Below are 23,408 nucleotides of genomic sequence, written 5' to 3' on the forward strand. Positions count from 1 at the left end.
TTCCGATTTGCGCCGATGTTTCCTGAATTGCCCCGGGTTTTTGGCGCACGCGATCGGATTGTGGCGCATCAGCGCCGGGATACACGCGATGGAAATCGGGGGACATGGCCGAACGAAAACCCGGCAAATTCGGAGAAACCACCACATTTTTAAAAAAGAAGGGTCGCTGGACACGCGCTTACCTTCACTCGGCCCGGCTTGGTGAACTTCAGTGCATTTCGATGAAGTTCAGCGCAGCAGCAACACCTGGTGGACGTTGGAGGAACTACCTTAGTGAATCGCCGGAAGACCCGACAGAACGCTCCGCTGGATCGTGAATGGACCGGGTAAGTAAATCTGCCCCATTATGTACAAAACAGTTACAGCTCTGCTATAGAAAGATTGTAGAGCAACATTGTTAATTATCTCCTCTTGGAAAGCCCGCTAACGTCTAAAGTCAGCAGGTCCCGAGTCTGCAGCGAAGTCTTTAGACATTGCTGAAGTTTGCAAGTTGGCAGTCACTAATCAGAATTGCTATGATCAAAGTCCAGCTTTGATCACAATCCCCTATCACAGGTGTTCGTTTTCCACTGTAACTGGGGCTCTTTTAGATGCTTGTAAAAGTTGTAAAAAAAAAAGGAAAATAAAAAAAAAAAAAAAGTGAAAATGTCCACCAGGGGTCTTTTATGACCTCATGGGGGACATATAAAGTAAAAACACACACACAAAATATTAACAAATATCATTAAAAAAATCCCTTGCTACACTACAAAAAGACATCACCATATTATCAAAACGACCAAAACAAAATAGATTAATTTGAAAATTAAAAAATTTTTTACGCTGCACGCCAAAAAAAGTTATGGTCCTTAAACTGGCGCTTACTAAAATTCTCTAAAAATTCCCGGTTACCAAAGCGTTTTAAGGCCGTAAGGCCAGTAAGGGGTTAATGCAAGGCAATTATTTTTATTCTAACATATGTTACTAAAATATTAGAACTACACCCCCTGCACAATATTAAAAAACTGTCACTCTTCAACACAAATGATGCGTAAGGCACTCACACAGCTTTGGTAGTCTTACCTCAGCCTTTTTACTTTTATATCAGTACTTTCTTCTCTAGCTTTTTTGACTATTGGAGAGCTAAAATAAGATATAATATAAGTTGTTATGACCTTTATGATATTGAAATCACCTCACAAGTAAGAAAGCCATTTTCAGTAGGAATTCTAATGGCTTTACACATAAACTTTTCTTCTTCACTCTGATCAATCTTTATCTTTATGCAATATATCTTCTTGCCGCACCAGTGGGTTTTCCATGGGACATATTAATTACAGTTTGAAGGGGAAATGCACACGGCAATCTGAGACAATTATGTGCAAAAACAGAATTTCCTTTAACTTGACAGACACCTGGAACCTGATTAAAAAGCCAACAAAGTCCCGAAATTGCTGCGCTTATAGCTTGTACACTTGTTTTAAATATAAAATAAATTTGTGCTCCTAAATATTGTCAGGGGAGCAGGAGAAACAAGGGGCACATTTATCATGCCTTATTCACCAGTATTTTTGGACTACAAGGCCTGGAAAAGTGTCTCCTTACACCTCCTGACATCAGGAATCTCTTAACATATGACCGGGGAAGGGTGGGGGGGATAAAAATTTGTATACAATGGGGGCTTGTTTTATTTTGAGCGCTAGCTGTTGGAACAGGATTGGAGAGTGTCAAAAAAAGTTGAGTGTTGAAAAAGAAGCTAAGTTTTTGCGCTGACATATAATAAATATGGCACACATAGTGCAGCAATAAAAGAAAATGCATCTGCCAAAAAATTAAGTCAAATGTACTTAATTCACCCCGAAGTGCCCAGGCTTGATAAATTCCTCCTGATATATTTTGGTTTTTCATTATATTCTACAAGATGCATCTGGTTTTAACTTTTTTGTTACCTTATAACTTCTATATCGTTTGAGGAGAAGATGATTTTGGCAGTGTCCCCTCTATGAAACAGAAAGAGAGAAATAAGGATACATAATGTAGATACTTATCAGGGGTGTAACTACAGTGGTAGCAGCCATGGGGCCCACAGTGTCAGGGGGCCCCTCCACCCGACCTCCTACACTGAAGCATGGAGCATGTGCACCATAATATACATATTATATTGCACATTTTACAGCATAATATGTATATAACAGAGCACATCTTCCACAGTACACAGCATGAATCACCACCTCAGATAGGAAATATCAGGGAAGGAGGAAGAAATAGTAGGACATGAGGACTAGGGATCTTCCATCTCTCCTTCCTGCACTCTACTACCCCCATGTGGTCAGTAGCTACTGGCCCCTGAAATGAGAAATCTGCCAGACAGTGAGTATATACCTATGTGTTTAGTGTAGAAATGTATGGATGTGTATGGTGTGTATATACTGTATGAATGTATCAATATGGTGTATGTGTGTATATATGTGGTGTGTATATTCTCTTTATGTGTATATGCTGTATATAAGATGTGTTTATGCTGTATGTGTGTATGTGCATATGCTATATGTCTGTATATGGTACTGCATGTATGTGGTTATACTGTATAGATGTTTACATATGATATGTTTGTATATACTGTATGTAATAATATGATGTATATATTTCTGTATTTGATGTGTAAATACTTTATGTGAGTGTGTGGGTATAAGATGTGCATGTATAAATGTATATGGGGTATTTGGGGTATGGAGGGTTTCAGTTATAGGGATAGATTAAAACAACTAGATTTATTTAGTCTGGAAAAGAGACAACTAAGAGGGGTCATGATTAATTTATATAAATATATGAATGGTCCATACAAAAAAAAATATGGTGGAAAGTTGTCCCAGGTTAAATCAAATCAAATCAATTTTTACTAAGGGCTTTACTATGAGAACTGTCAATCTATGGAATAGCCTGCCTCAGGCGCTGGACACAGCAGGGACAGCAGAGAGCTTCAAGAAGGGCGTAGATGCCTTTTTACAACTAAATAACATTGAAGGCTATGTTATAAAGAATTGTTTCCCCTAAATCCTTTTCCTCATCCAATCCCTTCCCTTCCTTGGTTGAACTTGATGAACATGTGTATTTTTTCAACCGTATAAACTATGATACTATGATATACACTCACCGGCCACTTTATTAGGTACACCATGCTAGTAACAGGTTGGACCCCCTTTTGCCTTCAGAACTGCCTCAATCCTTCGTAGCATAGATTCAACAAGGTGCTGGAAGCATTCCTCAGAGATTTTGGTCCATATTGACATGATGGCATCACACAGTTGCCGCAGATTTGTCGGCTGCACATCCATGATGCGAATCTCCCGTTCCACCACATCCCAAAGATGCTCTATTGGATTGAGATCTGGTGACTGTGGAGGCCATTTGAGTACAGTGAACTCATTGTCATGTTCAAGAAACCAGTCTGAGATGATTCCAGCTTTATGACATGGCGCATTGTCCTGCTGAAAGTAGCCATCAGATGTTTGGTACATTGTGGTCATAAAGGGATGGACATGGTCAGCAACAACACTCAGGTAGGCTGTGGCGTTGCAACGATGCTCAATTGGTACCAAGGGGCCCAAAGAGTGCCAAGAAAATATTCCCCACACCATGACACCACCACCACCAGCCTGAACCGTTGATACAAAGCAGGATGGATCCATGCTTTCATGTTGTTGACACCAAATTCTGACCCTACCATCCGAATGTCGCAACAGAAATCGAGACTCATCAGACCAGGCAACGTTTTTCCAATCTTCTACTGTCCAATTTCGATGAGAATGTGCAAATTGTAGCCTCAGTTTCCTGTTCTTATCTGAAAGGAGTGGCACCCGGTGTGGTCTTCTGCTGCTGTAGCCCATCTGCCTTAAAGTTCGAGGTACTGTGCATTCAGAGATGCTCTTCTGCCTACCTTGGTTGTAACGGGTGGCGATTTGAGTCACTGTTGCCTTTCTATCAGCTCGAACCAGTCTGCCCATTCTCCTCTGACCTCTGGCATCAACAAGGCATTTCCGCCCACAGAAATGCCGCTCACTGGATGTTTTTTCTTTTTCGGACCATTCTCTGTAAACCCTAGAGATGGTTATGCGTGAAAATCCCAGTAGATCAGCAGTTTCTGAAATACTCAGACCGGCCCTTCTGGCACCAACAACCATTCCACGTTCAAAGGCACTCAAATCACCTTTCTTCCCCATACTGATGCTCGGTTTGAACTGCAGGAGATTGTCTTGACCATGTCTACATGCCTAAATGCACTGAATTGCCGCCATGTGATTGGCTGATTAGAAATTAAGTGTTAATGAGCAGTTGGACAGGTGTACCTAATAAAGTGGCCGGTGAGTGTATATGAGTGCATTAATGTATAAAAGTATTGTGAGACACTGAAGGGGTTAACTGTGGATGGCCGACATGTTTCCACTGGGTTTTCCTATTATGCAAGGTCTTAATGCGGAGGTTGTGCTTGTCCCGACGTAAACACTATAATTCCGGGAAGTATGGCTCCAACAAGTTATTTGTTGGAGCAGTTGTTTAAAACTGTCCTGGGCCGGATTTATATGGAATGGATTTGCAGGCTGGTAGTCCATTCCACCTCCCTGTTAGGCTAGGACGGGTTTTGTGTTGCGCAGCACCTTGGACACAGGTGGTGGGAGCAGCCTAATCATGCTGCATAAAGCTGCTGAGTAGAGCTGAGTTGGCTCTGAAAGGAGGTCTGGCAGAGCGCACACAGCCCTGACTTCTGTGTCTGGAACAAGCAATGACCTTGAAGGTGACTTTATATGTTAGTGGTGAGATAAGGAAACTCTGTTTAGCTAGCACCCAGACGGGTAGGATTTTGTTTATCTTTGATGCCTGTATGTGAAGGCTGTTTTATTTTGTTCCTGCTGTCAAAATAAATGTAGGCAAGACCTGTTTTGGACTGTACCTTGGTGTCACTGTCTTGAACTGCATCACGAATCTCTGCAGCCATGGTCTCTACTGGGCCAACTCTCCCACAGTGTATGTATATATATATATATATATATATATATATATATAGTGTATAAATGTGTGTGTATATACAGTAAATGTGTGTGATTGTACAAACATGTGCAAATGTACAAATATGTATATTTTCTAAGGGGGGATAATGGGCCCCGTGGGTGGCCCCCATGTAAAGTCTGCTATGGAGCCCAGTTTCTCCTGGTTACACCTCTGATACTTATCATATTCATTTAAATTTGAACTAACTATAACTACTGATCCTACTCACATTATTTGGATGCTTGTTATGCTGGGACTAGAAACAGCTGATTTGAGCAATTTCAGAATACCCATCACATTCATATCATTGTGACTAAGGCTTAAAAATAGAAAAGAAGTATATAAGTATTGATTGGAAGCACTCTCTGACATCTGCTGCTCTTTACTCATACATTAGTCAACATTCTCATTTGTTATAAATATTGGATTTGGGCATTACTGCCATAATTCTGATACTCCAGCACCACTTTGCATCACTGCTGATTAGGTGCCACATTCAGGTCAAAACGCAACACCTAACAGGTTATCTTCCGTGACTGGAGCAGATCATTAACAACAAAGTGTACATCAAGTCACATGTACTAAATTCAGTAGACTATACATATCAACCTACAAAACATTGAACTCTTAATATCATTGCAATTGAAATCTTTGAACTATCATAGAAATGTATGGTGATAGCCGTGCAGACCCTGTTATAAATATTCGCAGATCAGAAAACCCTTTGAAATATTTAAGAAAGAATCATGTCTAGCCAAATCTAATCTAAATAATCCAACAGATCAAAAACTGCCAATTTAAAGCAATTTATAATACAAATTTGTATATCACTTACTCCAGCACTCTCAATTCCTCCATCTTTAAAAATAATTCAGTTAGCAAAATCATGTCTTCAACTTTTAGATGGTTATTTTGCAAGCTATGAGAGAGCAAAATTTTTGAATTATATATTTAAAAAAAACAAAACAAATATTCATGTGCAAATATATTCTTTATATAAGGACAAGATCATATCATATATATTTATAATGTAATAATGTTCCCTTATAAAGAATGGCATACCTCTTTTGTAACCCCTTTATCCTCATAGACTGTAAGCTCTTACGAGCAGGGCCCTAACTCCTATTGTTCCATGTGACTTTTTGTAATCCGTAATATAATATTATATTTATTTATGTCCCCTATGATTTGTAAAGCACTACGGAATTTTATGGTGCTATATAAATAAAGATTATTCTTATTATATATAAACAAATATATATTTGACTTCCTCGTTGCCCCCAGCTATCTTGGATTTCTCTCTCTCTCTGCTCCCTGTACTCTAGCCCCTCTCCCTGCAGTCCAGGTCGGAGCTCACACTGATACACTCACACTGAGTTCCTGCTGGCAGCAGCATGAGGAGTGTAAAGCTACGGACAGATAAGTTCTGTCTGTAGCAGGAAGGCACAGCAGATCTAGTGTGTTGTAGAATAACAGAGATGTAGGATAGCTGACTGACATTGTACTGTATGTAATATGCATTTAATGGATCTCATCATCTCTGATCTGTCTCATCTCTCTTTCTATGTGTCAGATACTAGTACAATGTTCAGAAGCCAGATGAAAGTGTATATAAAACTAGATGGATCATAGTGGGGCTCATTTACTAAGGGCTCAGCAGCCGCACTTTCGTCGGGTTTCCTGAATTTTTCCGGTTTGCGCCGAATTCCGCCGGGATTTTGGCGCACGCGATCGGATTTTGACGCAATTGCGCCAGCTTTCACGCGACAAAAATAGGGGCGTGGCCGTCGGACAACCCAACGGATTCAGAAAAAATGCGCAATTTAAAACACGAAATGTATTGCAAGATCAAGCATTCACATGCACCGGGAAGAAGCAGGTGAACTCCGGCGGACCTCGGCGCAGCAGCGACACCTACTGGATATCGGACGCACGACCTTAGTGAATCCCGGCAGAACCCGAATCCACGTCAGAGAACGTGCCGCTGGATCGCGACAGGACCGGGTAAGTAAATGTGCCCCAATATGTCTGCTTAAAGAGACCCTGGAATGTTGCACTGACCATCACTGAGTGATAGGAGCTAAAACAGCAATATAACTGATCTTTATTGTGTTATCATTACTAGGGGATTGAGATTTTAGAATTTTCTTTCATGGGAAAACCCCTTTAACATAAACTTCTTATGAATGATAACAAATGTTTTGAAAGTAGAGAAATTAGTTACTTGATTTCTTGTAGTGCAGAGCAAAGAAGGAAAGACTGTGACAGGGCACTGATTCCATCTGTTGTAAGATGCCCCGCTGTCACTCTGAGGAACAAAAGCAGAAAGCGGTCTGAAATGTTATATCAGGCATGAGCAATACAGTGTCTCTTTGCAGGATCAGACATTAAAGGGAAGATATAGTTTTTGGAAAACTTCATATGGTTTGCAGGTAAATTTTTAAAAAAAAGGGTATGTTAAGTGTCAAGAAAATAATACATTCTATCCCAAATTTGTACTTTTTGGCATAAATGCAAAAACACTGTGAAAATGAAAACATGTTAGAGGTACCTGATTTTCTTCAAATTAACCATGCCAGATATCACAGGGGAAAGAGCTTCTGCAAAGGAATCACCATATTTCTGGTGTCTGAAACTGAGGAAAAAACTTTATTAGGGTTCTTCATATATAAAAGCATGACTAAAGTAATATTTATACACTATTACAATATGATGCATCAAACTCAGCAATTTACATTACATTTTGGGGGATCAGCTAACAATCAAATGGATATGTGTGCCTTCTTAATGCTATCTACCTGCAAATGTCAGGGTATGTTTGCAGCGCATTCTTTTTTGGGGTTTGTTTTTGTTTTAGTATTACCGTAACTTGAATGTCAGGATAAAAAGAGGGTTTCAACATGCCTTATGATTTGTTGTTGCACAGATTTATTACCAATAACTGAACATCGAAATTAAGCTATCAGAGATAGTTCAGGCAAATCGTTCAATTGTAGTGATGAGCATACCTGATCAACAAAAATCAGGTCTGCACTGAATTTGGTGGGTTCAGCACCCACGACCTTCTGAAGCCGAACAGACGCAGCTATTCATGCTTCGTGATATTGTTATGGAAAAAGCGCCAAGCTGGTTGACTGACTGCTAAGTAGCCAATCAATCTAATTGAATCACGTAGAAAGGACTGGATTCTTATTCTGATATTCTTATCCCAACTCTCCCCTTAAAACAGTAAAAAAAAACTCTATATATTATAAAGTGCCCACTAATCTACATAAGTGTCAGATGATTAGTCAGGTGACTAATCATGTTATCACCGATGGGCAATGGGACCAGAACTGTGTCATAAGCTCCATCAAAGGTAATCCTGGAGATCACGCACAAACTGTTTTCTTTTTTTAATATGGTCATGTGATCCTATCTACCTGTCCCAGCATGACCACATGATCACTGGTCAAATGACCTACCATGTGATCATGCTGAGACCAGAAGATAGGATCACATGACCATTAAAGAAAGATAACACATGTAATTTGTGTGTGATCTCCAGGATTTCAGAGATCAAAGGATATATGAGGTCATAAGAAAACAAGTAATCACCAAACCCAACAAATACATTTGGGAAACATCGGATGCAGTAAAAACACATGGCTACTCAAGAGGGAGTGGTAAAGTAAGAGGAGGCTATAGAGGTATTAGCAGGAGTAGAGAAAGAGAGTTTTTTTAGACCAGGCCCCAACCCCATCCCCCTACCATTTCAGAAACAGCAGGAATCCTACCAAGTAGTGCACAACCTCCAAATAATAAGAAAACCTTGAACAAAGGGACAATCTTTTGTCTTTACTGTAAGATTCAACTTATTAAATTGGATAAGAGATATCAATCTCATTTCACGTAAATTGAAATGGCGGAAGCATTTTGCCAAGGAAAACAAAAAACAATGTAGAAAGTCTGGGATAGGTGAGAATGACCAGGAACTGCTGTTGACATTAGAGGACATGGAATGGGAAACGGAACGAGACAAAGGCCAGGGCCCTTTTACTAATTTAAAATTTGAAAGTTCTACCAAAAGTGACTATGCAAAAATTGTCACACATAATCTAATCAAATTAAAGATGCAATCACATACTGATTAATGTAACCAAAGATGAATATGAGAAGATTAAAAGATGATCCCTCTATAATTCTAAAGCCCCCAGACAAGGGGGGAAATATAGTCGTCATTTCAAATGACCCAGATTGCTACACCAAAATATCTCGAAATCCCAGAGATGGGTATTTGGATGAATTGAAATTGCAGTCTTCTACTGTGTACCAAATGTCCAAAAAGGACTGAACACACTAAAAGGAAGATAGGTTCTTTAGGTGTGTCCTTAAGTTGAATTTGTATGTAAGTCGGAACGTCATAATTGTAACCCCAGTCAAAATTTTTTTTTGGTCTCTGCTGCAATTGGATTTAAAAAATGTTGGATTGTCATAAAAAGCAAGATTAACAATAAAGGTTAAAGGGGTATTCCCATTACAGCAAATTAATGTTATTATTTTGTATCATAAAAAGGTAAACACTTTCTGTATCAATATCTCACGGTTTTCTAGATCTCTGCTTGCTGTCCTTCTATAGAAAGCTTCTATCTTTACTTCCAGTGGACAGAAATCAGCCTCCTGTCCTCCAGCCTCCTCATGCAGCCGTCTATCCTCCAACCTCCTCCTGTAGCCTCCTGTCCTCTAGCCTCCTCCTGTAGCCTCCTGTCCTCCAGCCTCCTCATGTAGCCTCCTCCAACATCCTCCTGTTCTCCGACCTCCTCCTCCAGCATCCTCCTCCTGTCCCCTAGCCTGCTCCAGCATCCTCCTGTCCTACAGCCTCCTTCTCCTGTCCTTCATCCTCCTCCTAGTATAATCTATACCTTGATGGTCCCCACATAGTACAGTGCCCCTTACTTTGACCAACCCCTCTCCCTGGACCCCCTAATGCAGCTCTGCAACATATAAAACCCCTCTATAATTTTATCCTCCCTTTACATTTGGTTTTCTACTTTTATGTATCTCCCCAAAATTACACATTATACTATCTGTATTCCTACCCCTACCCCTCCTCACATGGTGTGGTCCCTGTTCTCTATCTTCCTTATACTGTGGCCCCTGTCCTCTATCCTTATTCTGCAGCTCCTGTCCTCCAGGCTCCTCCTGTAGCTCCTGTCCTCCTGTGGTCTCCTGTCCTCCTCCTATATCCTCCTCCTGTAGCCTCCTCCTATATCCTCCTGTCCTCCAGCCTCCTCCTCCTGTCCTCCAGAATCCTCCTGTCCTCCGACCTCCTCCAGCATCCTCCTCCTGTTCCCCAGCCTGCTACAGCATCCTCCTGTCCTCCAGCCTACTCCTGTCCCACAGCCTCCTGATACCTCCTCACATGACTCGTGCAGATATCATGTAAGGAGGAAGCAGGGGCTAGTCCCACCTCCTCCTGGTCCCCATGACTTCAGCTCTAATCTACTGGGTCTGGAGGAGCCAGGACATACTCCCAGCTGCCTGTGACAGCGGGACAGAGCCCAAAAAATGGGACTGTCCCGCTAAAACCGGGACGGTTGGGAGGTATGAATATGTACTCACCCACAATTGTTTCTCTTCAAGTGCACCTACTTCCACCAGTGCAGAGGTACAGCTATGGGAAGCTCTTGTGCTCCCACATTTGAATGCCACTGTGAAACAGTAAGTAGCCAATCAACCAGATTGCAGCCGCTTAGAAACCTCAGACATGTCCTCTGTGGGTATGGCTGTGATTGGCCAGGTGGAACAAATCACTTATGCAGTATAAGAGCAGGGTCACATGTCCATAAGCCATTAGACACAAGAGACAAAGCTAGGGAGAAGTTTCTGCTGTTTATAGAATCGGAGGCAGAGACCTCTCAAATCCACAAATTGCACTTTTCAGGACACTTAGCCTGCTGGGGAAATATGAAATAATTGCTCTTTTTAGGACACTGTGAAAAATAGCATTGCGCTATTGATAGGCTGCTACAGTGCAGGAATAGACGTGGTACTATCAGCATTTACAGCATGATCCAGGAATATCTTTAAAGGGGTATTCTCATCTGGGCATTCACATTCAGTTTCATTGATCTGCCATATATAAACATTTCTTCAAAAAGATGTTATTAAAAAAAATGTTCCTGTCTGAAGATAATTTCTCATAAATGTAGCCATATGGTCCCTTAGAAACAAGACTGTGTCCTTGGATACGGTCACCTCTGCTGGAGGGAATGCACAAAGAAACAAAAGGTTTTTGTATATCAAGTGTCCGGGAGTTATTACATGTCCCACAGCCTTCCTGTGGTCATGAAAGCGGAATCCAGGTGGTCAAACAGGGCTCAATAGTGCATGTCTGGCTACCGCTGCCAAATTGTGAGGTGGTCGTATCCGAGGAAGCTATGGACAACATGGCTACATTTATGAGAAATTATCTTCACACAGAAAGATTTGTTTTTATAACATCCAACAGAAGAAATGTTTACATATGGCAAATGAATTTAATTAAATGTGAATTCCCAGATGGGAATACTCCTTTAAGGCACAAGTTTGGAGATGCATCAAAATCCAAAAGGTGCTGTTGCAGTATAGTTTGCCAGTCTATCAAAGTCTGAAAGATGCTGTCACATTATAGTTTGTAGTTGCATCAAAATCTGAAAGTTGCTCTCTCAATATAGTTTGTAGTTGCATCAAAATCTGAAATTTGCTCTCTCATTATAGTCTACAGTTTAATCAAAATTTAAATGCGCTGTTGCAGTGTAGTATGCAGTCCATCAAAACCTGAAAGTTGCTGTTGCATTATAGTTTGCAGTTGCATCAAAATCTAAAAGGCACTGTTGCTTTATAGTACTTATAGCGCTTTGGCTCACATTCTGTCCCCGCCCAGGATTGCCAGTAATCACTCCTTGCCTCCAGTTGCCTCCTGTTCCTCCTACGCTTCCTCCTCTCCAGCTTCTTCATCCAGTCAGCACAGTGCCTACACCACCGGTTTTAGCAATACCATGGTGAAACGGCAGCAGCTGCGCTGAAATTCATTTATCAGGGTGAAAGACCACACACCACTCAGGAACAGTGTACTATGATCCAGGAGCAGATAAGTGGTTGCTGGTACTGAACCTCAGCACTGGAAAGATTGTGTGCAGCAATGGCCAGAAGTTTGTTGTGGCTTTGGGCCGAGCCAAAATGACACACGTTCCTTGCCTCCCCAATGTGCTCAACCTGGTGGTGCAAAGGTTCTTGACCAACTATCCAGACCTGCAGGAGCTGCTGCTTGCAGTCTGCTTGGTGCATGCTTAAAAAAGCTGGTATTACGCCAATTCACACTTTGCTTGCATAGTGGGTTGCTGGACCGGTGGTCAGGTACTGCACTACCCAGCCAGCCAGATAATCACCAGTTCCGATAACTGGGTGGCCACCCTGCTGGATCATCGCTACAAGGATAGCGTAGTGTCCTTAATTCCACCACTAGAGTGTGAGGCAAAAATTTGGGAGTACAAGTGCAAATTGGTGGAGGCAATGCTGGTGGATTTCCCATCCAACTTTGAGAGAAGTGAGAAGGAGGAGGAAGTTGCTGATGCAACAAGAACTCCAGCACCACCTCAGGAGAGAGAGTGAGAATGGCCACAATGTGGAATGACACAATGCTCAATTCATCTCATCCTCCACCGCCATCGGCTGCTTAGTACCAGTAGGCAGACTGTGACTCACATGTTGGAAAATTATCTGTTTACACGTAACCTGCTACTGAAGGATGGGTCCTCCCCGTTCAATTCTGGAATGGGAAAATTGTACACATGGCCAGAGCTTGCACTGGCCGGTAGTGTCACGAGAGAGTCTGGCTATCCGCAGCCATAGTGGACATTGTCACAATTATTCAGATGAACCAGTTGTGTATACCACACAACTTGGGTGTGCCAGCGTCTGAATACAATGGTAGAAACTGAGTGAAATACTGCAGTATCTGAAATTAAACTTAAAATTAACATTGGGTTTGAATGCAGAGAGCTCTTTTAACCACAGTGACAGGAAAGGTGTGTGGTTTTCTCATTACTTCTTTTACCACTATGAGAATAACTGGTCCTGAACATCCAGAGCGCTGCTGCTGCTGTTACATTAGCATAATTTTTTACATTAATTTAATTTTTTACATTTTTTTATGTTACGTTATTATTACTGTATTTCTGTTAAGTACTTTCTGTAGCCCATGTTGCCCTGTTGTTCCTACTATTTTTCAGCCCTATATCTCTTACTTACCCCCATTTTACAGCCTTTACAGTTTGTGTTCGGGCCAAAGGTTGTGCTGAAGTCCGAGTCACAAACGAAACTTTTTCCCTGAATTCAGATGCACCCATCAAACCTAAATTTTGCTGAACTCGCTTTTCACTATTCACTTGCCCAACAGCACTTAAATGATCTGTAAAGCAATGTAGAATATGGTGGCACTATAAAAGGATGTATTATTATCTAAGAAAATGGTCAACATCCAAAGGAATGGTGGAACTATGATCCATTCCATCAACAAAGAATTCTCAGGATAAAACAGTTCAAATCAAATATTTAAAAGGGTCATCCCCTTTACATCAAGTTTTCTGTAATTAGTAATGGATTTTAATATAGGCGGCTTTGGCGGTAGCATGGGGCGCAAGTCCAACCACCAAATTTTATACTGAGAAGGACTTTCACCAATGAAATCCTCGTACAACTGGTCCTGTACCCAATAAGCATGTGCATAACACCCATTTCAGGATTTGAAGATCCTCCAAAGATCCTGAAACTGCAGATTGAAAGCAGACAGAAGGGACACTTTCTCCATTCACCAAGAAGCCGATTCTAGTACCATGTGTATAAAGTGAATTCCAGACTTGTAAGGGCTATAATATCCATATAGTCCAGTTCCCATGGCAGTCTTAATCCGCCCCTGTCTGTAATGTGTGGTGGGCAGGATGTTAAGTGATTTACCAATATATATTTAATAATTGTTCTGCACCGCTTTCTTGAAATGTAAAGTAGAGCCCTCTGCCATTCCTGTCCATAAAATGGTAGCAGATGGAGGGTCATGTGATTCTAACTGCCAATGACCAATTTCCCTTCCTGTACCTTATGAGAATACTCATAAATCCTATAAACCCACCTCTGCTGCCATTTTATGGACAGGAATGGTAGCTGATAGGGGTTTTACCTAGCACATCAATGAGGTGACGCAGAAAGAAAGCTGTATTATGTTACCCCTTAGTTTTAATGTATCTCCATATGTGTGTGTTGTCACTTGTGTGTTATGGATACACCACCTGTCCTGCTGGATATGTTTTTCTTGCACCATTTCAACAAAGTAAATTGAACAAAAAGAGCAGCAATATTACAGATTAGTATATGTAACTAAGTAATACTGGCATTTTTAAATAGTAGTAATAGCAGTAATTTAATACTAGTATTTTTAAAGTATTCCTAGAAAGATTTATGGTATCACATGTAGGTAGGCCTAGCTTACAGCCCAGGTGCTAGAGAAGAACAGAACACAAATAATTCCTACCACTTGCACCTTACCTTAGAGCCTGTATATCGTTAGATGTTCCAAGAACATCTAGGCACTCTAGCTCCATTGGACATCCAGCAAAATCCAATGAAACTAAACATGATCCGTGTTTAACAACAAACATCAGAGAGGTCATATCAACTGGAGAAATTCGAAAATTTTTTAGCTCATATTTCATAGCTGTAAACTTTCCAAAATGTCTTGCTAAATTTTCATTCTGAGTTTCATAAGTGCAGTGACACAGCTCGATAAGCTTGGGACCAGTGAGCTGCGTGTCTGCGAGTCTCTTGAGAGATTCAATAATGGTGTCTTGTTTCTTTAGTATCATATTTTTCTGTCCTGACAAGTTATACAAAAATGTCTGACAATCTTTGGATGACAGCCCAGAAAGGAATATATGTAGATTATCCATGAGTTCACCAGTACTATTTTGCTTCGATGCCCACTTTGACTTTAGAGAGAACTTTTTTTGTAGTTTTCTCTCTGTTATTGTCTCACTAACCAACAAGTACAATGCAGCAAAAAACTCTTGAGAACTAAGGTGCACAAAAGAATAACCAACATCGGTACAGCTGTCAAACTTCTTTACTTGAAAAACTGATAGAAGTCCATGATTTACAGCAAAACTATGAAGGTCTTCTGAAATTTGTTCATTGTAAAATACTGATGTGTTGTTATCGAGGCCATAAAGTGCAACAGAAGACAACCGGAGGATGAGAGATCTGAATTCATTTATTATTGTGGTTTCCTCTGTAAACTGTGTCTTTCTTTTCTGAATGAAAATAATCAGCATTTTTAAATAGAACTGTGTCATTGTCTGTGGGAGCTTGGACTTTGCGGATGAGGTGTTTAGTAAGTGCTCCAAGCAAACACATATCATGTGACATAAGGCAGGAACAAAGCACATGTGCATCAATTTGTTATTGTCTCTAACATAAGACAATACTTTGTCTTTCAAGGGATTCAAATAGAAAAAGTCATCTATATATAGTTCAACTCTTTTTTTGTCAAAGCCCAACACTTCAGCTACATTATCTACAAAATACAATGGAAAGCTGTTTACCATTTTTGGCCTGCAGGTGACAATGACAGTACAGCCTTGTAGAAGTGTGCCAAGTAAAATATTTGTGAAAAGTTGAGAGATGGAAGTCCTTTGAGAAAAGTCATAGTTAGCAGTTGGGGTGTTGTCTGTAAAATGGCCTAAAAACTCATCCAAGCCATCAAATATGATTAAAATTTTCATGGGGTTCTTGATGATGTAGTCAAACACTTCATCTGAAAATAGCGCAGGCATGAGAAACAAATCAAAGAGAAGTTCCCTGAGAGTCAAATGTCTCTTTATAAGGTTAAGTTGACGAAACTCAAATAGAAAAGTCAGGGCAATCTGATTGAACTTTCCACCTGCCCAGTCATAGCAGATTCTACGAGTTAACATTGTTTTTCCAGTGCCAGGCATGCCCATCAGTAGAATAACATGTGTCTTTACAAGGCTGGTTCTTCTAAAAAGGTTGTCTGTTCCTACTGTGTCATAAATATCCTCTGTAACTAAGGTTTTCTCACGGACACCTTCATTTCTGTGTTTGTCCTTGGGCATTTTAGCTCCTTTGATCAATGGCTCCACAAACATTGGGTTGCATAGTCCTCCTGGGTCTCTTACATCTTTAAATCTGTAATTTTCCAGCAATGACTCTTTTATTTGCTGTTTGTATCGTTCTGCATATTCTGAGAGGGAAATAAAAGCAGTGAGCATAAGGAAACAATACAAATCACATTGAACCAGTGGCATGTAGATGTTCAAGAATTACCATGTAGTCTCCTTTGTCTGTTTTCATTATTTGACCAACAGCTGTTCCATTTCAATTCGGATGACCCTAAATTATGGTTTAAAAAGTATGAAAGTTACAAAAGTGTCCGACCAAAGCATTTTTATTTATACCCACCTCCCCTTAAGAGGTTTTCCAACAAATCAATCAATATGGTGATCAGTGGGTGTTTGACACCCAGAACTCCTGCCAGTAAAATGTTTCACACAATAGATAGACAATTCTTTATTAGAGTGCAGCAGATGACCTGGAATACTGCAACTGTGATTCCCATGCACTTCAATGAGAGACAGCTCCTGCCAGCTCCATCCATGGTGGGAAACATCTGATCGGCGATGTTGCCAGTTGTCGCTTACCCACAATTTACCTATTAATGACCCATACCAGTAATGGCGAACCTATGGCACGGGTGGCAGAAACGGCACTCGGAGCCCTTTCTGTGGGTACCCAAGCTGTCTGCCGAGGACAGATTAATCAGACAGGACTTAAATCTTACTGCGGTTCTCAGATCCTGCTTTCAATGCTCTTTTAAGGTGACTGATTGGAACTTCAGGAAGAGTGAAATCGTGTGTACAGGGCCAGATTATCTTTGGAGGTCCCCTTGCTGGCCCCATGATTCTTCCTGTATAGAGAGACTCTGGAGAGAAGCAACAATTATGTCGGAATTTGCCCTCCTGCTTTCAACTATATTGGTGTCCTCAGGGGGCCTATAAGAATGAATGTTGTAGAAGAACACGGAGCAATAAGTTACTGTTTAAATTGTCATGTTGGCACTTGATGGTACATAAGTGGGATTTGGTTATAGTTTGGGGACCCGGTCCCATCACTGTCCTATACTATAGTCTTTATACAGATTAATAGATTTTACCACTAAAACCCAATTAAAGTGTGTTGAAGAAAACTTAAAAACATGACCCATTTAATTCAAGAAACATTGAAACTCTTGTTTATGGATTAAATGTTACATTGTGGCTTAGCCTGACGGATATTCAGAAAAAAATGATTTTTAAAAAAAATTAATTTAACTAGAAAAATAATTTGTGGGATAACCCATCCAATAAAATGTAAGAGTTAGCTGACCTTCTCCTGTTAGACTAACTAAGGGAACTTCAAGATCCATTGGAAGTGCACACTCCATGCAGATCGTGTCTATAAGTCTTTTCCAGGCCTTTGGATGGCATTTCTGTAGCATTTGAAGAATTGCAGATATTTTGTCTTTGTCATCATTGGTTATTGGTATATGTTGATTAAGGTTTTCTTCAGGCACTAAGGCCTGTGCCTTGTCAATTAACCAGTCTATATCTTGGCAAAGAAAGTCCACAAGGTGTGGCATGATGATATCTATTTCGTCTTGTACTTCCATGCTTTCCATCCTGAAGCTGTAGAAAAACATATTTTGTCATTTTAATTGATGGAACCATAAACTTATAAAATTTACAAATACTACCTGATTTACAATAAATGATAACACACTTTTGGTTCTGAGGATGTATAACTGTGACACATTATGGCTGTGACAATGACCACACTTGCTTCATGTGAACAAGATCAATATAGATGTCTATGGACATAACCATATCTGTAAAAAACAGGGTTATATTTACAAATTTGATGTGTTTATTGTCCTAATATCAGTATGCTGACCTAAAGACATGTAATGTTATGAGTTATTAACATTTTCATGAAAATAAGAGAGCAGGTGAATGCACATAAACAGACTCAAAAATATACTAAAAACCAATGATATTTATAAACAATGACATATGTACAAAGGGCACTCAAAAAACACATAAAACACAACTAAAACCGCACAGAAATCACTGTGCAAATATTCTCAGGGCAAAAGCCCAGAACCCCTCCTATAAAGTGCAAGCCATTGTAAACAATAAAATGTACATAGAAGTGTGAAGCCTAAATTGAGGACATATGGTGCAAAATAAGAAAAAAAAGTGCATAAAGTATCGCCCAAATGAGCATTACCATCTACTGCCCCCATAGAAATCAATGCAAAGTTTAAAAGGTAAATCGAGGATGGAGTATGGCGAAAATAGGAGGGTGATACACAGACCCGATTATTTTTAACATTTTCAATTTGATCATACAAAATGATGTTTTTGTTAATCTTCTAGAAAAGAAATGATCATGTAGACAACCATGAACACATGGAGAAGAACAATAATAGTAATAATAATACAGAAATGTAATAATAAAGAATCTTTATTACTCACTATAAGTTTTTTGTGAAGTATACAGAGCACCCTTCTATCTTTGCAGCCAAATCAATAATGTAATATAAGAAAACAAAACAGAAACTATGATAGGTAAAAGATGGAAAGCCCCTTCCTGAGTAAAAAGGGTGTGACCTTCTGGTATACCAACTGGCAGAATGAAAAAAAAAAACTTACACTAAAGTAACAAGGACAGAAGGCAGGGTTTTTCTCTTTTTTTCGCAGTGTCCAAACTGGAGAGAGCAGAGGACTTGTCTTAAAGGGAACCTGTCACCAGCGGGGCACCTGTTTAAACCCCTAAACATACCTTATAGGCTGCATTAAATGTTGCCCAGGCATGTCCGTATAATGACCGTGTGCCAGCCGCATGCTGAAATAACAACTTATATTAATGGGCAGCTACCAATCAGAGGGGGCTGTCAAGTGTTCATCAAGACTCCGGCCAGCTGTGTAATCAAAATTCCTCCTACAGTTCTCCCTACAGTCCTCTGCCTTCTCTCGTTCCAAATCTCGGACATACGCAGTGCGTTTAGTATCTCCTCTCTGGCCCTGCGCGTTTCTGGAGTGAGAAACGTGCAATGCGTATGTGCATGCACGTGAATGAGGCGGCACGACCGGCTATCAATTACGCAACGGCGAAGTGAACAGCTGCGCATGTCCAAGATTTCGAACGAGGGAAGGCAGGGCAGGAATCGGCTGAAAAGAGAACTGAAGGAGGAGTTTTGATGATGCAGCTGGCTGGAGGCTTGGTGAATGCTTGACTGTTGGACCCCAAAGCTCCCCCCCCATGACCGGTATTTGCCTGTGAATTTAAGTTGTTATTTCAGCATGCGGCCGGCACACCATCATTATAAGGGCATGCCTGGACAACATATAATGCAGCCTATAAAGTATGCTCTGGGGTTTAACAGGAGTCCCGCTGATGAAAGGTTTAATGTGTATCCTGTCAATCTACCGCAGGTTTCATGAATAAATTTAGCTTAACACATTACATTTATTTAACTGGTTCATTACTACTGTCAATTTATGAAGCATAGCACTGGCCTTAAAAGCCTTCTGAGGCCCCAAAATCTATTTACAGTACATACATTTACATGACAATGCACTAGGTGTGTTCCTTAAGATTTAACATTTTTCTAATTCTATGCAAAGTGGTTTATAATCATCTTTTATGATTATATTTAACTGGCCAGTGTGTCAGTATTTTGTTCTCCATCATTTGTAATATAATACAGTTTGCTAAGAGGTCGGTGCAATAAAAAGCAGCCTATTAGAGACCAGTAGAAACATGCAAAATTGTTCTTGTTGACACAAAAAATGTATTAGGGTGGATCAGAAAGATTAGTACAGTCATTAAGCTCTCCCATATAAAAAAAAACATATTGGGGCTCATTTACTAAGGGGCCGAATCACCGGGTTCCCCTGAATATTACCAATTTGTGCCATTTTTCCCTGAATTGCCCTGGGTTTTTGGCGCACGTGATCAGATTGTGTAGCATCAGCGCCGGCGTGCACGCAACGGAAATCGAGGGCCGTGGCCGGCGGAAAACTCGACGGATTCGTAAAAGTCGCGTTTTTTAAAAAAGAATTTGTGTCGCTTGACACGCACTTTCATGCATCGAAGAGAAGAAGATGAACTCCGGCGTACCTCAGCGCAGCAGCGACACCTGGTGGACATCGGCCGCACGGACCTTAGTGAATCCTGGCAGAACTCGAATCCTCGTCGGAGAACGCGCCGCTGGATCACGACTGGACCGGGTAAGTAAATGAGCCCCAATGATCTTGATTGGGGTTCTTTTTCTTCCAATTAGTGAGGTTCCAACTGGTAAATCCTGTACCTATCTCACATAAATACACAGGATGGAAATACCACCTAAAGCTTAAACTAGAGGAAAAAAAACTCAAAATGAGTAAGGCAGAGTGTTGTAACATTTGTGGTTTTTGTGAGTAAGCATAGTTCATGTGTAAGTATGGTCCTTTTTTTAAAAGTTAAGCTAAAAAAAACTAAATTCATATTTAATAAGCAAAATACATATTCAATAGAGGGTTAATGTCAATTAATTTTCCCCATGGACCCCTTATGTTACGGAGAATGCTGCACACTAACCTGTCAGTGGAAGCATTACTGGAAAACGAAAGTGAAAGGATTGAATACAAAATAAATGTGTGCAATGGGTAGGAGGGAGAAAAGAGACAATGTAGTGAGGGAGACGATCTCGATATCAGCAATGTCACAAGCACCCTATTATAGGGAACCTGTCACCAGGAACCTCATTTTTACTAAAGACAGGTTGCAAAAACCCATTAAAGTTGCAGTGCATATATGTCTTTCTGCATTCTAGAAGCATATGCATTACAATATAATTGTGGGTTATAACTTACCTTGCACCCTCACAGCATCCTCTGTTTAGTCCTAGGGGCTGGGCTTTGGTTTGGATACATTTCAAAAAACAAAATGTGAACTGTCTGTGATGCAGACTACTCAGCTCTCGGTCCCCACCTTTGTGCTCCTGTACAGTGTCACGGGTGCACCTGCGACCCCTGTCCCGGGTTGCAGGCGCACCCATGTTCCTCTGTGTGCCCAGGTGCGCCCCTCACCTAACCAGGTTCCAGCGGCTCCTTGTGCGTGTCCCCGCTACCTAGGGTGCGGGCCGACTCTGTTAAACTTAAAGGGCCACCGCACCGATAATTGGTGCTGGCCACCTGGCTTCCTGTGCTCCCTGCTGGGTGTATGTGCCTATGCCTTAGAGAAAGCTCTCCAGCTGTATTCCTGCATTCCTGTGTGTTCCTACTCCTAACTCCTGTGTTCATGCGCTCCTGTGTGTTCCCGCGCTCCTGTGTGTTCCCGCTCCTGTGTGTTCCCGCTCCTGTGTGTTCCTGCTCCTGTGTGTTTCCACTCCTGTGTGTTCCTGCATTCCTGTGTCCTGTGGTCCCGTCCCCATCTGCCTGGACCTCCTGTTGCTGACCCCTGACTGGACTTGACCCTGCATCTCTGCCTCCTGCCCTGACCCTGTGCCCTGCTAAGGTACCTCGACCTCGGCTGCCACCGTGGGCTAGTCACACCTGTAGAACGACCTAGTGGTACCCTGCCGCAGCAAGTCCATCCCGCTTTGCAATGAGCTCTGGTGAAGACCAGGTGCCACATAGACTCTGGTCCTAGGTGTCGGCTAGTACCACCTCCCGCAGTGGTCCAGAGGATCCACTGATCCCAAATCCTGACATACAGCTCCTCCTTCCTGCTCTTTCACAGAGCTCACAGCCTGGTGGGAGAAAGGTGGGGGCTGAGAGTTGAGCAGTCTGCAACACAGACAAGTGCCTCTAGGAAGGAAAGAGCATCTATTGGCTTTTGGTGGGCAAGGATTCTGATATTGACTTTTAACTTATATTTTAATTTATACACTTTATGGCATGTTTTTGTTTTATACTCTGCATATCAGACCGTATATGCCGAGTTTTTCAGCACAAAAAATGTGCTGAAAAACCTCACCTCGGCTTATACACAAGTCAATTTAAAAAAAATTTACGTAATACTCACCCTCCAGTGCCCTGACCCTCGGTGCGGCTCCCGATCCTTGGTGCAACTCCTGGCGGCTCCTCTTCTCTCTTCTGTCTTCTCTAGCCAGCAGAGTCGATCTGGATAGTGTGCGCCAGCCGGCAGATCACATGGACGTGACTCTGTTGGCTATTACAGCAAAGAGAAGAAAGAAGAGGAGCCGTGCCGAGGATTGAGAGACATGCCGAGCATCGGGGGTGAGTGAGTATCGCCGGAGGGTGAGTATTAAGTTTATTTTTTTTATGTTCTTGCCATACAGGGGGTTGGCTGTATACTACAGGCGGCTTGCTGTATACTACAGGGGGCTGGCCTTATACTACAGGGGGCTGGCTGTATACTAAATGGGGCTGGCTTTATACTTCATGGGGCTGGCTGTATACTATAGGGGGCTGGCTGTATACTACAGGGGGCTGGCTGTATACTACATGGTGCTGGCTGTATACTACAGGGGGCTGGCAGGTTGTATACTACAGGAGACTGGCTGTATACTACATTAGGCTGGCTGTATACTACATGGGGGCTGTCTGGCTGTATTCTACACCCTTGGCTTATACTCGAGTCAATAGGTTTTCCCAGTTTTTGGTGGTAAAATTAGGGGTCTAGGCTTATACTGGGGTCGGCTTATACTCGAGTATTTACGTTTATTATTTTGGGTTAGTACAATTATGGCGATATCCCATTTATATAACTTTTATTAGGTTTGAATAATTTTGCTGAATAAAAATTCATTTGCTTTTGCATCGCCGCTGGACACTAGACTAGAGTCTCTTTGGGAAGAGTCCGGAAGGAGGAGTCTGTGGACCCTCTGGACCACGCAGGAGATGATGATAGTAATAGCCAACACCCGGGACCAGAGTCAAAGTGGCACCAGGTCTTTACCAGAGCCTGCGGCAAAGCGGGATGGTCTTGCTCCGGCGGGGTGCCACCAGGTCATCCCACGGGTGTGTCTAGGACTGCGGTGGCATCCAGGGAAGCAGGGGGTGTAGGACACAGACCGAGCCTGGGATAACAGCAGGAGTACGGCTTGGAAGGATGAGGAATTCATGGCAGGCAAGCAGGCAGCTGGCACACGACCCAGGCAGACAAGAATGGACAGGTCCAAGGAGGAGAGCTGGTGGCTTGGAGACATCTGGAAACGCTGGGAACACGGGAGCCACCAGGAGGGTCTGGGAACGCTGGAGACACAGAGAAAACACGGAGGCGTCTGGAAACAGGAAAGCGTCTGGGAA

The 23,408-nt window shown here is 41.7% G+C and overlaps 1 protein-coding gene across 8 annotated transcripts in view; it reads right to left on the reverse strand.

Annotated features, from left to right (window-relative positions):
- Positions 1-23,408, reverse strand: part of NLRC5 (NLR family CARD domain containing 5) — a 118,210-nt gene that overhangs the window by 94,137 nt on the left and 665 nt on the right. For 2 of the 8 annotated variants that reach the window (XM_072117556.1, XM_072117553.1), the window contains exons 1-10: positions 21,009-21,337; positions 17,479-17,777; positions 16,381-16,446; positions 14,587-16,297; positions 7,577-7,660; positions 7,250-7,333; positions 5,861-5,944; positions 5,255-5,344; positions 1,929-1,979; positions 1,063-1,122 (exon numbers count right to left, since the gene is read on the reverse strand). In XM_072117556.1, coding sequence (XP_071973657.1) covers positions 1,063-1,122; positions 1,929-1,979; positions 5,255-5,344; positions 5,861-5,944; positions 7,250-7,333; positions 7,577-7,660; positions 14,587-16,297; positions 16,381-16,446; positions 17,479-17,777; positions 21,009-21,193 — 2,714 coding nt within the window. In that variant the 5' untranslated portion in view covers positions 21,194-21,337. Of the gene's footprint in view, positions 1-1,062; positions 1,123-1,928; positions 1,980-5,254; positions 5,345-5,860; positions 5,945-7,249; positions 7,334-7,576; positions 7,661-14,586; positions 16,298-16,380; positions 16,447-17,478; positions 17,778-18,626; positions 18,666-20,733; positions 20,753-21,008; positions 21,339-23,408 lie in introns of those variants that run through there. The other 6 variants (XM_072117554.1, XM_072117552.1, XM_072117557.1 and 3 more) reach the window with 5 other exon arrangements.

The sequence above is a fragment of the Engystomops pustulosus genome, chromosome 7, assembly GCF_040894005.1.
Source record: "Engystomops pustulosus chromosome 7, aEngPut4.maternal, whole genome shotgun sequence".
In the NCBI taxonomy this organism is placed as follows: domain Eukaryota; kingdom Metazoa; phylum Chordata; class Amphibia; order Anura; family Leptodactylidae; genus Engystomops; species Engystomops pustulosus.